The 15,241-nt window shown below is 46.2% G+C and overlaps 1 protein-coding gene across 1 annotated transcript in view; it reads right to left on the bottom strand.

The window, feature by feature from the left end:
* PLXND1 (plexin D1) overlaps positions 1-14,093 on the bottom strand; it is a 167,711-nt gene extending 153,618 nt beyond the window's left edge. Inside the window, exon 1 of the mRNA XM_079964483.1 lies at positions 8,843-14,093. Within this exon, the coding sequence (XP_079820609.1) occupies positions 8,843-10,450 (1,608 nt within the window). The 5' untranslated portion in view covers positions 10,451-14,093. The remainder of the gene's footprint in view (positions 1-8,842) is intronic.
* Positions 14,094-15,241: the final 1,148 nt, after the last annotated feature.

Raw genomic sequence — 15,241 nt, 5'->3', positions numbered from 1 at the left:
TCAGTCTTATCTGGATTGAGCTTCAGTTTGTTGGCTCTCATCCAGTCCATTACCGAGGCAAGACACTGGTCCAGCACTTCCACTGCCTCACCTGCAGATGTAAAGGAGAAATAGAGCTGAGGGCCATCAGCATATGGTTGACAACTGACTCCGAACCTCTGGATAACTCCACCCAGTGATTTCATGTAGATGTTAAACAACATTGGGGATAGGATTGAGCCCTGTGGAACCCCACATTGAAGGTTCCATGGGCTGAAAAGCATTCCCCAAGTAACACCCTCTGGGAACGACCATCCAAGTAGGACTGGAACCACCACAAAGCGGTGCTACCCAACCCTAGTTCAGAGAGTTGCTCCAGAAGGATACCATGGTCGATGGTATCGAAAACCTCTGAGAGGTCGAGAAGAATTAACAGGGATGGTTCCCTTGTCTTTCTCTCAATAGAGGTCATCATACAGGGCGACCAAAGGAGTTTCTGTGCCAAAACCAGGCCTAAACCCTGATTGAAATGGATCCAGAAAATCAGTTTCTTCCAAAAGCACCTGGATCTGGTATGCGACCACTCACTCCAGAACCTTGTCCAGGAAAGGGAGATTAGCAACTGGCTGGTAGTTAGGTTTTCTGAATCCAGGGAAGGTTTCTTAAGGAGTGGTTTTACCACTGCCTCCTTCAAACAGGCAGGGACCACCCCCTCTCGTAATTGATCACCTCCCTGGCCCAGCCCAGCTGTTCCCTCCCTGCTGGTTTTTATCAGCCAAGAAGGGCAAGGGTCTAGAGCGCAGGTGGTCACCCTGACTGATCCAAGCACCTTGTCCACATCCTCGAGACTTACCAACTGAAACTCATCCAACACAACAGGACTAGACTATGCTCTGGACGCCCCATGAGATTCATCATAACAGCAGTGTCAAGATCTTGGTGAATGCAAGCGACTCTATCCTCAAAATGCTTTGCAAACAGGAATGTTAGAAGGATGCGGAAATGAAATAATGTGGTATTAACAGAAATGATATAAAGGATTAAGTAAAAATGGATAGTTAATTGGTGAAAGAGGAGAATGGGAAATTATAGTATATTAAGATAAATTATTAGAATAAGAACAAAGCTGGGAAGGATTTGCTGAAATATCTAATTGAATTAGAATACAAAAAAGGGAGGTGTGAGGAGGTCAAGGAAGTAAGTAAATGAAAGTAAGTTATGTAAAGGTTTGATATGTTTTTTCTTCTCTTTTTTTGTTTCTTGCTTTTTGATGTATTGTTCTGTTTTTCTATTTTTTCACTTTTTAAATTGATGTTTTTCTTCTTTTTTTGTAACCTTTAAAATCTCAATAAAAATTTATTTTAAAAAAATGCTTTGCAAACAAGTCACAGCACGCTACCGTTGGTTCTATCACCTCCTTTGGGCCAGCCTGTAAAAGGCCCTGTAGAACCCAGAAAAGCGCTGCCGGATGACATAATGAGGATGCAATGGAGGCAGCAAAATATGCCTTCTTTGTTGCCTTCACTGCCACTAGGTAGGTTCGATAATGAGCTCTTACCAGTGTTCGGTTGCATTCATTTGGATCCTTCCTCCACTTCTTCTAAGTTATCTGTTGTGCTCAGTCATCCAACGTACTTAAGGCAGCTAATATTTTTAAGTAACTAGTTTGAAGAAGCATTGAAAACAAGCTGCACTTCAGCAACTGGGTGACATACTTGATAGTCTTAGTCTAGGACCAGAGAAGTGTTAAAGGGTTTGGGCTCTGACCGTGGAATGCCCTCTCAACAGAGGTTTGCCTGTTGCCCAGGCTAAAACTTTTTCTTCACCCAGTCATTCTAACTTGGGTGTATGTTTTAGTACTGAATCATAGAATCATAGGGTTTGAAGCGACCATAAGGGTCATCCAGTCCAGCCCCCTGCAATGCAGGAATCTTTTGCCCAGCGTGGGGCTCAAAACCACAGCCCTGAGATTAAGAGTCTCATGCTCTACCGACTGAGCTATCCCAGCTATTTTAAAACTTGGTTACAAGCTCATGGTTAGCAAGGGGAAAGTGAAACCATGAGCATGAGTTCAGATGACACACTCAGCCAAACTTTGACTTAGCTAAGTGCAGCATGGAAATTAAAAAAAAAAAGACCAAGGAGAAGCAATGCAGCTGTGAATTCCTCTCCAGGACCCTCACTTTCACATGCTTCTAGTAAGCCATGCCATGTGAACAAGTCCATTGTATAACGAAGTGCTGGTGACAAGACCCATGTTCTAGAGCCACTAACTTGGAATATGTCTGTAGAGCATGGGGTAGCCAATGTGATGCCCTCCAGATGTTCTTGGCTTCCAGCTCCCTTCAGCCCCAGCCGGTATGGCCAATGGTCACATATGATGGGAGATGAAGTCCCAGTTCACGCCAGTTATTCCTACTCTAGATTAAAAGGAATACCCCTTAAATTTCTATCTATGGGATGTGTCCCATATAAATGTTCACTAATATATTCTGAAAAGTTCTTCAGCCCTCAGCCCTGCCATTTCCTTGTTATGCTTCTATTGAAGTGTTTTCCCCATTAGTTTAAATAATGCTGAATATATGCATTTTCATCTGTTCACCCAGGTTCACAAAAAACAACAACCTCAAGTTGCTTTGTGTTTGCATTTTTGTATTGCAGACTTCAAGGTACCTTTGAATTTTTAAAAGAACCTCCCCAGCCCAATTTTCATACTAAAAAAGTTACTGTTGTATATGTACAAAGGTACCCAGTTGTCTGGGCACATATTTATTGTTGTTTTAAGCAAAGAAAGAAATGAAACAATCCCAAAGCAAGTCAGTTTTGGGCATACTGATTGTGCTGGATGGCTTCATTTTGCTTTTTACTTCAGAAGCATGATTTTCTTTCTTTCTCTTTCCCTTTATTCCCAATCCTGTAATATCAATGTCTGAATGCTTATATTTATCTACCCTATTATTATATCAGCAATATACCCTACAAGTCTAAACTAATTTAAAAAGAAGAACAATGTCCTTAAATTAATCATTTTTAATATATAATTAAAGATGATTAATTTAAGATGTGGCCGGTATGCACCAAAGAAGTCAAAAGCCCCAGGAAAACAAACAAAATGTTCAGTTAACCACTGCCCTCTTTTTAGGCCCCTCTTAAAATCCAAATATGGGCTTTACCCAACAAAGAGCTTCACCCTACAAAGAATTGAATATCTGATTCTAAAAGCAGTCGACAGTTCAGCCACTGTAAAAAGCAGAATCTCAGCTTTAAAAAATTAGTTACAGTGGGACATGTGATTACATAACGGTGCAATATTTACTGTATTCACCCTTAAGGAATTAACTGAAACACCATCCAATTACCAAATGTCTTGGCTGTAGCAGCTTAAAACCTGTACTTGATGATTACTGAAGCATATCTATGAATTAACTGCAGTGAGGCCACAAACTTTAGCAAAACATTGAAGCTGCCATGCCAAATGCATTTGGTTAACAGAAAAACTCCTTTCTGACACCGCCAGTGGAAGGCAGACAGAGAGAGAAGACCAAACTTTCATGGTCCAGCTTCTCTGTGAAATCAAACAGATGTTTCATGATCCCCGGGAAGAAATGTGTTGTGCATCTTTCCCAGAGGAAGAGAAAACAAGGCAGCCATGGTAACTTTTCAAAAAAGGAAAAACAGGCACTGACATTCAGCCGACACTAACATTTATGTCCAGTTGGTAACAAATTTTGACAATAGCAAACTTTCACCCTGAAAGCTGTAAAACAAGGCAGCCTGTGTCCCTTCTCTCTGAACTTTACACATACAAGAGCTGCCCCACTGCAGGAATATGTGGGAAGAGAACAACTGAAATGGAACACACATTCTTAAGAGAAAAAACCCAAAAGTGGGTGAGCAGAGAGTGGGGGTGGGGGGAAGCAAAACTATGAGTCACCAGTGGTTCACTTAGGACAGAGAACTTGGGAAGAAAGGCACTTCTTGATTTAAAAAAAGTGTGTGTGTGGGGGGGGGTTAAATTCTTTATGCATTTGTGTGCACAAAACCACTGCACATTTGGCTTCGTTGTAAACTGCAAAAGAACCCAACTGACTTTCACAATGTACCTAGGGATGATATATGATACTGCATGAATATAAGCTATGTGGGGGGAAAGATGATCACCATGCTTCACCCATATTTTCCCCTAAAAGATACTCGCTATGTTGCAGGTATGAAGCACACATTTAGCAAGTACTTATAATATACAGTGGTGCCCCGCAAGACGAACGCCTCGGAAGACGAAAAACTCGCTAGACGAAGGAGTTTTTCGTTTTCTTAGCCACTTCGCAAGACGCATCTCCCTATGGGCTTGCTTCGCAAAATGAAGCTTGCCCCGCAAGCTCCGGGGATAGCGGGAAAGCGCAACGCGTCTTCCCCGCTGTCCCCGGACCTCTTTTGAAGCGAGGGGCGGCAACGGGGAGAAGATCGCTTCTCCCCGTTGCCAGCCCCGCCATCTCCGGGGACAGAGGGGAAGGCACGCGCCTTCCCCTCTGTCCCCGGAGATTGCGGGGCAGGCAACGGGGAGAAGCAATCTTCTCCCCACCACCCCTTGCTTTAAACAGGTCCAGGGACAGAGGGGTAGGTGCGCGGCGCTTCCCCTCTGTCCCCGGACGGTCTCCATAGGAACACATTGATTGATTTTCAATGCATTCCTATGGGAAACCGTGCTTTGCAAGACGAAAAACTCGCAAGAAGAAAAAACTTGCGGAACGAATTAATTTCGTCTTGCGAGGCACCACCGTACCAATACTACTACTACTCTACTACTACCACCACTACTACTACTACTAATTTATTATTTATACCCCACCCCTCTGGCTGGGTTTCCCCAGCCACTCTGGGCAGCTTCCAACAAAATATTAAAATACAATAGCCTATTAAACATTAAAAGCTTCCCTAAACAGGGCTGCCTTCAGATGTCTTCTAAAAGTCTGGTAGTTGTTTTTCTCTTTGACATCTGGTGGGAGGGCGTTCCACAGGGCGGGTGCCACTACTGAGAAGGCCCACATATAAAGTGACCATATGCTTTTTATTTCACCAAGTGTACACAAAGAAACTTAACCAGGAGACCCAAAGTCATTGTCGCTCTCCATAGCTTGAGTTAAAGTAGACACATGCATTTAACTTCAAACATTTTGGGGGTAAAAGACGATACACACTCTAAATCTGTAATATGTAAAGTTGCCTTAAGGACCCACACGATGCATTAGGAGAACTGACAATGGATTTAATAGTTATCATGGGTATGAAAAAACCCAAATGTTTTCAGCAAAAAACAACCCAAAACTTCAGGGAACATTTCCCCCCCCCCTTTCCCACTCACAGCATCACTTTTGGATATGGATCTTAACATGTACACTCTCATCTCTGCTCCTTCCCCTTTTACTGCAGGAAGTGCTGAATAAACCAGTAAATCTGACTGTGGGAAGAAACTGTACTTTCCACCAGGTTCACTGTTGCTGGTTATGTATGTGGTATTAGGGGGTGGGTAATGCCTCTGGTAGGCATGCTCCTTCTGGGTTACTTAGTCCACCTTTAGTCCCCACCCTGTACTCAGCACTCACGTGTGGCTCCTAGAAGCTGTCAGAGTGGCCATACCCTGGAAATGGCTTTGACTGGCTGGCTAAACCAGTTAAGGGTAGCCAATGGGTCTCAAACCCTCATTGAGTTAGGGACATTGCCTGTATGCAAAGACAGGCTCTGGCAGATTGAGCGGATGAGACCAACAGTGTGTCCAACAGGCAAGGAAGCAGTTTCTGCTGTAGAGGGAAGTGAGGGGCAGGTGCGGCTCGTCAACCCAGGAAGGTAGCCCATCTAGGAGAAGGAAAACTCTGATCCAAAACCTTCGCTGCCTTGCAGGATGCTTTTGGGAGAAGAAAAGGCTGAGGAGTAAACCCTACACAAATCCAGAGTGAAGTCTCTAAGACAGTTGAATGGTGCCTTGTACACCTCCTTCTGGCAACTCCTGCAGTCAAGCTGGTGCCAAACATATTGCTCTGCTTTCCTTTGGACCACATCAGCGAGGCAGAGGGGTGGGTGGGTGTTGTCGTCTGGGCAGCCCAGGACCCCCATACGCACTGCCCAGGCTTGCGCTCGAGGGAAGTCACTTTGGTGCTGCTAACGCAGTGGTTGGACTTCGCCCCCGAAGGTGCACTCCATTGGCTCACGAGACAGATGCCAACAACAACAACAACTGTTGCAGGGTTGATCACTGAGATTCTGTATTCAAATTAATGTGGAATCCCCTAATTAATTACACACTTTTATCCACAGGATTTGGAAAGGGAGTAAAGGAGCCTAAGGCCCCCCACACCCAATACTCTGCCCAGCTGCAACCATTGAGGAGGAAATGCCAATGAATAGAACTTTACATGGCTAAATTGCAAGTTAGAGGTATAGATTATGAATTCAGGTCCCTTTTATACATGCATTCTAACAGACACACAAAAACCAATGTTGAGAACAATCTAAGCTTTGAATGTACTATTATAAAAAACCAGTGTAAGTGTTTAAGACCCCGGTCTTGCAAAACCATGGTGGCTAGGCTCTTTCTCAATGGCTGGAGGTAGCAATGCTTCTGAATGCTAATTGCTGGAAACCTCATGATGGGTCAGAGCTCTTGTGCTTGGTTCCTGCTTGTGGGTTTCCTACAATGCATCTGTTTTGCCACTGTGAGAACAGGATGCTGGACTAGATGGGTCACTGGCCTGATCCAGCAGGCTCTTCTTATATTTGTATCACACCCTAACCTACCTCACAGGGTTGTTGCAAGAAGAAAGCTGGAGAACCATGTGTGCTGCCTTCGTTCCTTAGGTGAAAGGAGGGGTGCAAGCGTAAATAATGATAGTAAATAGAAGAAAGAAGACACTGCACACAGAAACAGATTTGCAATTTGTTTGGGATGCAGAATCAAACCTACAAAAATTAGAGATGCTGGGTTCTAAACCAATCTGTCAAAGCTCAGTGATATTTGGACCCAATGTATTGATTTAGTCTATTCATGTGAAGGATACTGTCAGCAGATACATGAAAGTCCACTGTTTGCAATACAAAACAGGGCAAAACAAAGGAAGCCTTGAAGAACCGATTAGAAATTGCTTTTTAAGCTACACTACAGATTTACAGTGCAATCTTAAGCATGTCATCTCAGAAGTAAGTCCTATTGAATTCAATGGGGCTTGCTTGCAGGTAAGTAGGGTTACGATGGCAGGCTAGTATGTCTTTTTAACTTTCATATTGCTTTGCACATGATATAAATGTTTAATTTTTTAGAAGTTAGCTCTGTACAAAGAACTATATCCAAGGCTTACACTGACTGTTTAAGGAGCTTTCCCTGTGCAAAATCTGCACAATCAGCATTGTGGAGAGATGACAACATAAGAGAAGGACATCTAACCAAGGGAAACACAGCACCATATTCTACCAAAACAATGTACCTTGATTCCAAAATTGCCTCAGCAGATTGCTTCATCAGAGAGATTTCTCTTTTCTCCATCACCCACATTGTTTTCCCAATGGAAAATCTGTACTTTGCTCTCGAATAGTAAAATGCCCAGGAAACAGGATTACTATCACAATGAGTCTTTCTTCAGAGATACACATGATGCAAATAGACCTCTTAAGGACCACCTTGCTAGATCACCTAAATCTATTACTCTGCTTCCAACAGTAGCCAAACAGATGCTTTCTAGCAGGGCCTGAAAACAGCAGCCATTCCCTGCTACTTCTTCACCAGCAACTGATTGCTGACAGCAATAGGATATAATCATCTTCCATGAATTTGCCTATTCCCTTTTAATAGATATAATGGGAGTTGAAGTCCAACATCATCAGGAAAGACAAAAGTTCCCCATCTATGGTTTTTACAGCACTCACAGTTCAGATTCCCATGCCTGGATAAACTGAAGATTGAACTGTTAAAGTAAACATCCAAAAAGTGTCTTCTGAAGTCAACTGAGCCAGGATCTAATTGCATGGCAGCATATCCCAGACATTAATTATGCACTGTGTGCCCGAAACACAGCAGACTGTTCAAAGAATGTTTGTTACAGGTAAGCAACCTGCCATTTCTTTTGCCTGTCCTGAAGCTATTTGCAATCCATTTCATCTAGTGACCCCAAGTTCTGGACTTCCAAGGGAGGAGTAAAATGTCTCTCCACCCACTTTTTCCACATGCCATGCACAATTCTATAAACTTCTATCATGCCCCTATCCAATCCTTCGGCCACAAAGTAGGTAAACTGAAAAACACTGCCCCCACTTAACCTTTGCTCAATGGGGACACAGAGCTCCTTGACCTTGATGGTTTTGGTTGACCTTTCCTTTTGCCCAGTCAAAAGGGACACTCTCCAATATAACTCTGTGCTGCAGCTACTTACAGAGGGGTTCCCAGCTAAGTCATCACCAGCCCAGCCCTGCCTGAAAACACACCTGAATGACGCAGCCCTCTGCTTCTAACATTGGAACTGCTTTACCAGGTGCATCCCACAAAATCTTCCTCCTAATCCCTATGGAGGGTGGCTGTCCTTGTTCAGCTTTCTGGACATGCTCAGCTGCACTCTCTTTATCACTGTTGGCATTATCATGCTACAATTTATTACCCACCCTTCTCCCCAAGTTCCCAGGGCTGGTTGCAAGTTAAAACACAACATTACAATTAACAAGCACCTTGAAAAACAAGTTTTAAACCACCTAAAACTACAAAAACAAGGTGGTCCCCCAAAATACATGGTAGTGAGAGCCCTGGCACTAAAAGCAGGCCAAACTTTGCCTAACTGTGGACACTGATAGGCAGGCCTTCTGGGTCGCCCGTCTTCTCCCTTACCTGGATTTTCCTCTTCTCGCAGGCGGGCCCGGTGCCTTGCACCACGCTGTCCAGCACCGTGACCAGCCCGGCGTCGGGAGCCACGAAGCAAGAGTTCCTGGCCACCCGGATGGCCTCCTCAATCTCGGCGAAGCGGAAAACACACAGCGCCGAGGGCTGGGGCGCTTGCCGGCCCCCAAACCCCGTCCCGGAGGAGGAGGAGGAGGAGGAGGACGAGGCCTTCTCGAAGACCCCGAAGAGCAGCTCCTCCGGCCGGGGCGGCGAAGCGCTTCCCGAGCCCACCTGCAGGGCGGCGCTGGCGGGGAAGACCGACACCAGCCGGTTGAAGAGGTCGCCGCCGCCGCCGCCGGCCGCCCCCGACGCCGCCCCACCTCCGCGCCAGGCGCCGCTGCTGCTGCACTGCAGCCCCATCTGGATGTAGGACTCGGTCAGCTTCTTGGTCTCCGCGCCGCCGCCGCCGCCGCCGCTGCTGCCGTTCAGAGTCGTCGCCTCGGCCGGGTCGCCCAGGCAGATGCGCGCCAGCAGGCTGTGCGAGTGGCTCTCCTTTTCCCGCGCATTCGCCTCGCTGTTGAGGGCCAAGTAGGCGTAGCGGCCGAGCGGGGCGCCCGCCGGAGGCGAGAGCGGGAGGCCGCTCCGGGCAGGGGCGCCGCCGGGGAGAAGGGAGGCCCCAGGCCCGGCGTAGGGGCTCCGGCCGCTGGGGGCGCCCTTTTCCTCGCCGGGGCGAGAAGGCGACGGCGGCGGCGGCGGCGGCCGGGCTCCGCGGTGCAGGAAGGCGCGCACGAAGCTGAGCTTGTGGCGCTCCTTGGCGCCCTGCTTGATCTTGAAGATGTTGTCGTCGGAGGGGTTGATGTCGAAGGTGAAGAGGCGCGCCAGGTCCCCGCGGGCGTCCAGAGCGCGGATGGCGATCTCGGGCGTGTTCTCGAAGCGGTGGTCCTCCAGGCTGGCGTTGCGCGGGAAGAAGGGGCTGCCCAAGCCCGTGTAAGTGGCGGCCACCAGCAGGCGCGTGTCCTGCCCGGCCTGCTTGAGCACCAAGCCCACGGTCGACGCGTTGGCGTGGTTGGCCGCCACGTTGAGCATGCTGGGGAACACCGTGACCTGGTCCCCGCCGCCGCCGCCTCCACCTGCCCCGGGCGGGAAAGCGACGGCCACGACGGAGATGTTGTCCATGCTGCGCAGCTGGCAGAAGCCCTGGTAGACGGAGCCGCACACCACCAGGATGCCTTGCTCCGGGTCGGGCTGCAGCAGCTTGTTGTAGTTGTCGGTGGGCTTCCGGGCGTGCTCGCACGACGCCTGGGGCAGCTGCGGAGCGTGGCAAAGCGGGTTGTCCTCCTTGGGTCCCACCTGCTCCTCCACCTCCAGGCTCAGGTTGGGGCCCGACAGCTGGTAGAGCCGGTTGACGGCCGCCAGGTACACCTTGCCTCCCGACGCATCCAGAGCGAAGTTGTTGGTGGCCGTGAGCGAGACGAACTTGTGCTGCACTTCCAGCCCGGGCACCGGGAGCAGCGGGAGCAGCAGCAGCAGCAAGAGCACGAGGGGAGAGGCTGGGAGAAGGGGATCGCCCCGCGGCAGCACCTGGCTAGCGCCTCGCCGACCCGGCGAAGAAACCATCCTGCCTCCTGGGCTGCTGCTCTGAACAGAGCATGAGGCTCCTCGGCGAAACGGGGCTTGGCAATCGCCAGGAAAGGAAAGAGCGGCGGCGGCGGCGGCGGCGGCGGCGGCGGATGAAGCAACGCAGCGGAGCACGAGAAAGGAAAACCTGTTTCCTGCAGAGGATCTAACACGCCTCAGCTCCGGAGTGACGCCAGGAGGGAAGTCCCGAGCCTTTGTTGCAAGCGATCGGCAGCCTTTTGCCTCCTTACTGGACCGACGTCTCGAGTGGGGTTAAAACGGCTCGTCTGAGAAAAGCTGCGCCCTCCCCTAAGTCTGACAGCTTCTCTCTCTCCTTCCTTCTCTCTCTCTCTCTCTTTCTGTCTCTGCCTGAGGACAAGCTGCCGCTCTTCGACTTCTCCGAGGTCCTCTTTTTTTTTTTTTTTTGCATTACCTCTTCCCCCTCCTTTATTTAGGGTTTGTCATGTGAATATGATTAAGTTGAAGCAATTTTCCCCCAAAGCTGGAAGCCAATCACCGCACCAGCCCCAAACACAAAGAAGCAGCTCTTGATAGCAGCTCCTTTGCTAACAAATAACTCTTGTGTTTTGCGCTTTTCTCCTCTCTCTTTTTTTGATGTTGGGAAGCAAGAATGTAGGACTCCACTAGCGGGAGGCGGAGGGAGAGGGTGGTGTGGTGGGGAGAAGAAGAGTAGGAGATAGGAAACTTTTCTCCTCTAGCCATAAAGCAACACTGCAATCAGTTGTAAAAATAGACCTAACCAAACAACATTAATTTCAGGAAAAGGCAACACTAAGCGACCCCTTCTCCTTGCAAGCTGTTATTCTCTCCCTCTCCCACCCCCAGCAATGAAAATAAGTTAACTCTCCATCTGCTTGAAGTGCTGCCCTACTCATAAAAAGGGTTTTACCAGAAAGAATAACAAAAAAGAGAAGGTCAGGCTGTCTGGGGTTTGGGGGTCAGGAATAAATTAAGAGGACAAGTATGCCAAGCATGTAAGATGAGGGAGGGGTGAGCTGGTTCAGTCCCACTGTGTTTTGCTCATTGGCACCATAGAGCAGCGAGGGTGTTTGAAAATGTACTTCAGAGTGTGCTGAACTGCAGGGCACCTCTTGTGTTCTCCCAATCTCAGGGACCTCCTTCCCCACAGATCAGTTGTAGCACACTCCAGGTTTCCTCCTCATCAGTCCACCACTTGGAGGAATCGTCTCTTGACTATCATTATTTTGAGAAGACGGTGCCTGCTTTAGATCACGCTGCTTAGTGCACTGTTAATGATGCATGTTTTTTCAATGGTTTTATTTATTTTATTTTTTAAAAAAAATAGTGTAGTAATAGCTTTTCGTGAAGAACATCTGTTGTGTAAAGCATAAACTTTTAGACTTTGGTCTGGGATGCCTGGTTAGATACCTCAACTCTGCCACAAAGCTTTCTGGGCATCACTGGAGCTTTTGTCACGTACTCTGATCTGAGCTGCTCAAAGGTGATGGGTTACAAATGTAATAAATTAAAAGAAAGTGTCATGTCACAAATGGAAGCTGTTGGTACATCAGAGACACTTGAAACTCCTGGTGCCTACACACACTTCAAACATTTCCTGCTTCTCTTCTGATTTAGAGCTCTTGCAACATTCCCACTGCCATCATTCCCCTCTGCTCCCACTGTTCCATGCCAGCTTCCCAGACTCTTAACATTTGATTTCCTCACCTGTCGGGTTCTGGCATGGATTTCTGCCCCTAAGATCTGGGTATCTTCATGCAAACAAAGGCAATTCAAGCCACTTTACATTTTCCCCCCTCTGCAAATATTATCCAGGAGCAAATGCCCCACACCTACAGGAGTACACACCCTCATGAGTAAACAAATAAGAGTAGGTGGATACATGTCCTGAAAATCACTTTTCACTCATCTATATTTAGTATGTAGAATCAAAGCAAAGAGAACACAAGTTCAACTCCTAAGCTTATTGTGATATGCAGATGGTTAGTTAAGGCCTGACTAAATGACATGTGGCTGACATGTTCGGCAGTCTCATGATCACTTCTTCAGTTCTGGGGTGCTGGGAATTTAAGTGAGGGAACTGAAAGAGTGTGTTTTATGCTTTACCATCTAGCCATTTTTCTTCTCAGTATTCCCCACCCCCTTGCTTTCTACCCATGTGTATCTTTTCTCCTGAGGGTGGAAAATCAGCTGGGGCAATTCCCCAGAAAGGAAATGGTTAAGCCACTCCCCCGTCTCCTCCATTCATCTGATCATTGTCTTACCCTTCTACATTTTACTTTTATTGTCTTTTTATATATATAAAAAAACTCCAGAATGACACAATTACACACATCTGCTGTGTCACATTGGCCTTCAGCCACCCAGACTAACTGGTTGAATGCCCCTTCATAGTTCAAGCTCACACAAAGAGTGGGTGGCTGATTCTCCAGTGTTAATTTTTCCTGTAAGGTTCTGTATCTATAGAAGCAGTTGCTGGCATTGGGCCAGAATGTTGCCCTTTAGGAAATGGGAGGTGACTAGTAGATGGCATATCAAGCTTTCTTACAAGATTGATTCAATCAGAGGGGAAACAGCAATCATTTTTTAACTCTGAGCCTTGCTGGCTCCATGCAGTTGACAACGTTTCCCCCCAAAAGTCGCATGATGCAGAGATTCCTTAACCTTAAAATCACGACTCAATGTTAAATCACGGGAACGTGAATTATTGTTATTATTATTTTATCTTCTCTAATTCAGCCTTTTAATGCTCCAAAGGCATGTGAAGGAAAAATTAATAATGTGCCTGTAGTGTCCCCTAAAGGCTCAGAACTAAAAAAAGAAGGGGGGAGGGGGAACCACGCAACTGCATTTTTCTTTAGCGTTAATCTTATAGTATTGATGTGGTTTATTATGATAGATATAAGGACATGCTTTCCTCCCTCCCAAAGGCTGGGAAACTGACATCCATAGTCCCATGCTTTGTATGCCACACACCTCATTAGATGCCAGGACCCTAAGCAATGGGACAGCCTTATTTTGCTAAGAAAGACTATGATTTTAGCACTGAATAGCAAAAGCTTCCCTTTGGTGGAGCAGAATTGCTGCTTTGTTGGTCACCCGCCTGCTCGTGTTGAAAGGCTCCATTTCCTATTTTATTTCCTTGTGCCCACTCTAGTTCTTGCGTCACCCAAGTTATTTTCACGTGTAGAAAACATCAGTAAGGGTGATGGGAATTCTGAATGAGGCATGCTCAAGATGGGGAGTGAGCCCTACCTCATTGTCTAATCTTATTTCTACACCTGCCAGCTTGTTTCACCTGCTTTCCTGGCCTTTTCTCCTCTTCAGAGCATTAATTAATACATAAGAGCAGTGGCTAGCCAAAAGCGTGTGTTAAATGAAATACAGAATATTCCTTCCTCTGTCTGTCCATCTATCTCATAGTTCATGCTAATCATATTCCTAATGGATAGAGTTATTAATGTGGAACTCCTATAATTGCTGGGATTTTACATTTTCAGTTTCTGAGTTTCAAATCCAACTGTGAGCAAGGAATAAACACCAATGTTTTGAAGATAATAACACCTTATGTTTAACACCTTTTATTGGAAAGTGCCAAAGGAATTTATAAGCATAAGTTAATTAAACATTATGATACACAGCTGAGCTACAGAAGAATCATTAGCCCCATTTCACAAAAGGATAGAATGAGATACTGGGCCTATAATTTCCAATATCTTTACTGAATTGTGATGCTTTCATTTTAGGGTCTTCAGCCAATTATCTGATAGGGTAAATCTTTGGGGGAGGGGAGAAATAGAACAGGCTTCTTTGTATTAGAGGCCCAAACTCTGGCACTATAAGGAGGAATCTAGAAGAAATAGTCATAGCCAGTGATTCTATGGTCTTCACACCAGGCAGCTGCTAAACTGGAATCACACTAATGTAATGTATGTTCCATCTGCACTATACATTTCACTTAGTATCATATCACTTCAAAACAGTCATTGCTTTCCCCAAAGAATCCTGGAAATGGTAGTTTGTTAGGAGTGCCTAGAGTTGTTAGGAGATCCCTTTTCCCCTCAAAGAGTTGCAATTTCAAAACTGGTTTAACAGCCCTTCTTCCCAGGAGACTATGGGAATTATAGCTCTGTGAGGTGAATAGGGATCACCTAACAACTAAGCACCATTAACAGACTACAGTTCCCAGAATTCATGGGGGGAAGCTATGACTATTTAAAGTGGTATGGTACTGCTTTAATGTATAGTGCAGATGGGGGCTTAGTCACAACTTTGTGCTCAAACAGGAGAGTCAACAGTACAACAGCAGAAGCAAAAAATGCCAGTATAGCAACAGCAACAGTCACACCTAGTGTCCATGGAAAATGCCTCCACCAACCCCTTCATGGATAACATTCACTTAATCCTTCCAGGAAATGGCAATTCTGCACATTTCCAAGTCAATGTGCACAATCTCCAACTAGCCTTGGGGAATGTGCATATAGTGACTGAATTTTGTACATTATCTGGCAATTTTACATACTCTTCAACAAGCTTGCAGGGCTGTGCATATATCAGCATAATCTTGTAAATTCTCTGGCCGTTATGCATAATCTCCAACAGGCTTTTGGAACCCTGCGTATCTCAGTTGATTTTTTTTACATTTTTTGGCTAATAAGGTATAATAACTAGCAGAACTTAGGGACACACACACACACTGAATTTTGTACATTCTCTTGGCAATGTGAGGTTATCTGCTCAGTATGTAGTTTTTTAAAAACAAAAAACAAAAAAACAAAAACATGCCCCCTT

This window comes from Podarcis cretensis (assembly GCF_951804945.1).
Source record: "Podarcis cretensis genome assembly, chromosome: 2".
In the NCBI taxonomy this organism is placed as follows: Eukaryota; Metazoa; Chordata; class Lepidosauria; order Squamata; family Lacertidae; genus Podarcis; species Podarcis cretensis.
The sequence above is the reverse complement of the archived record's forward strand: the minus strand, read 5'-3'. Positions and strand labels throughout refer to the sequence as shown.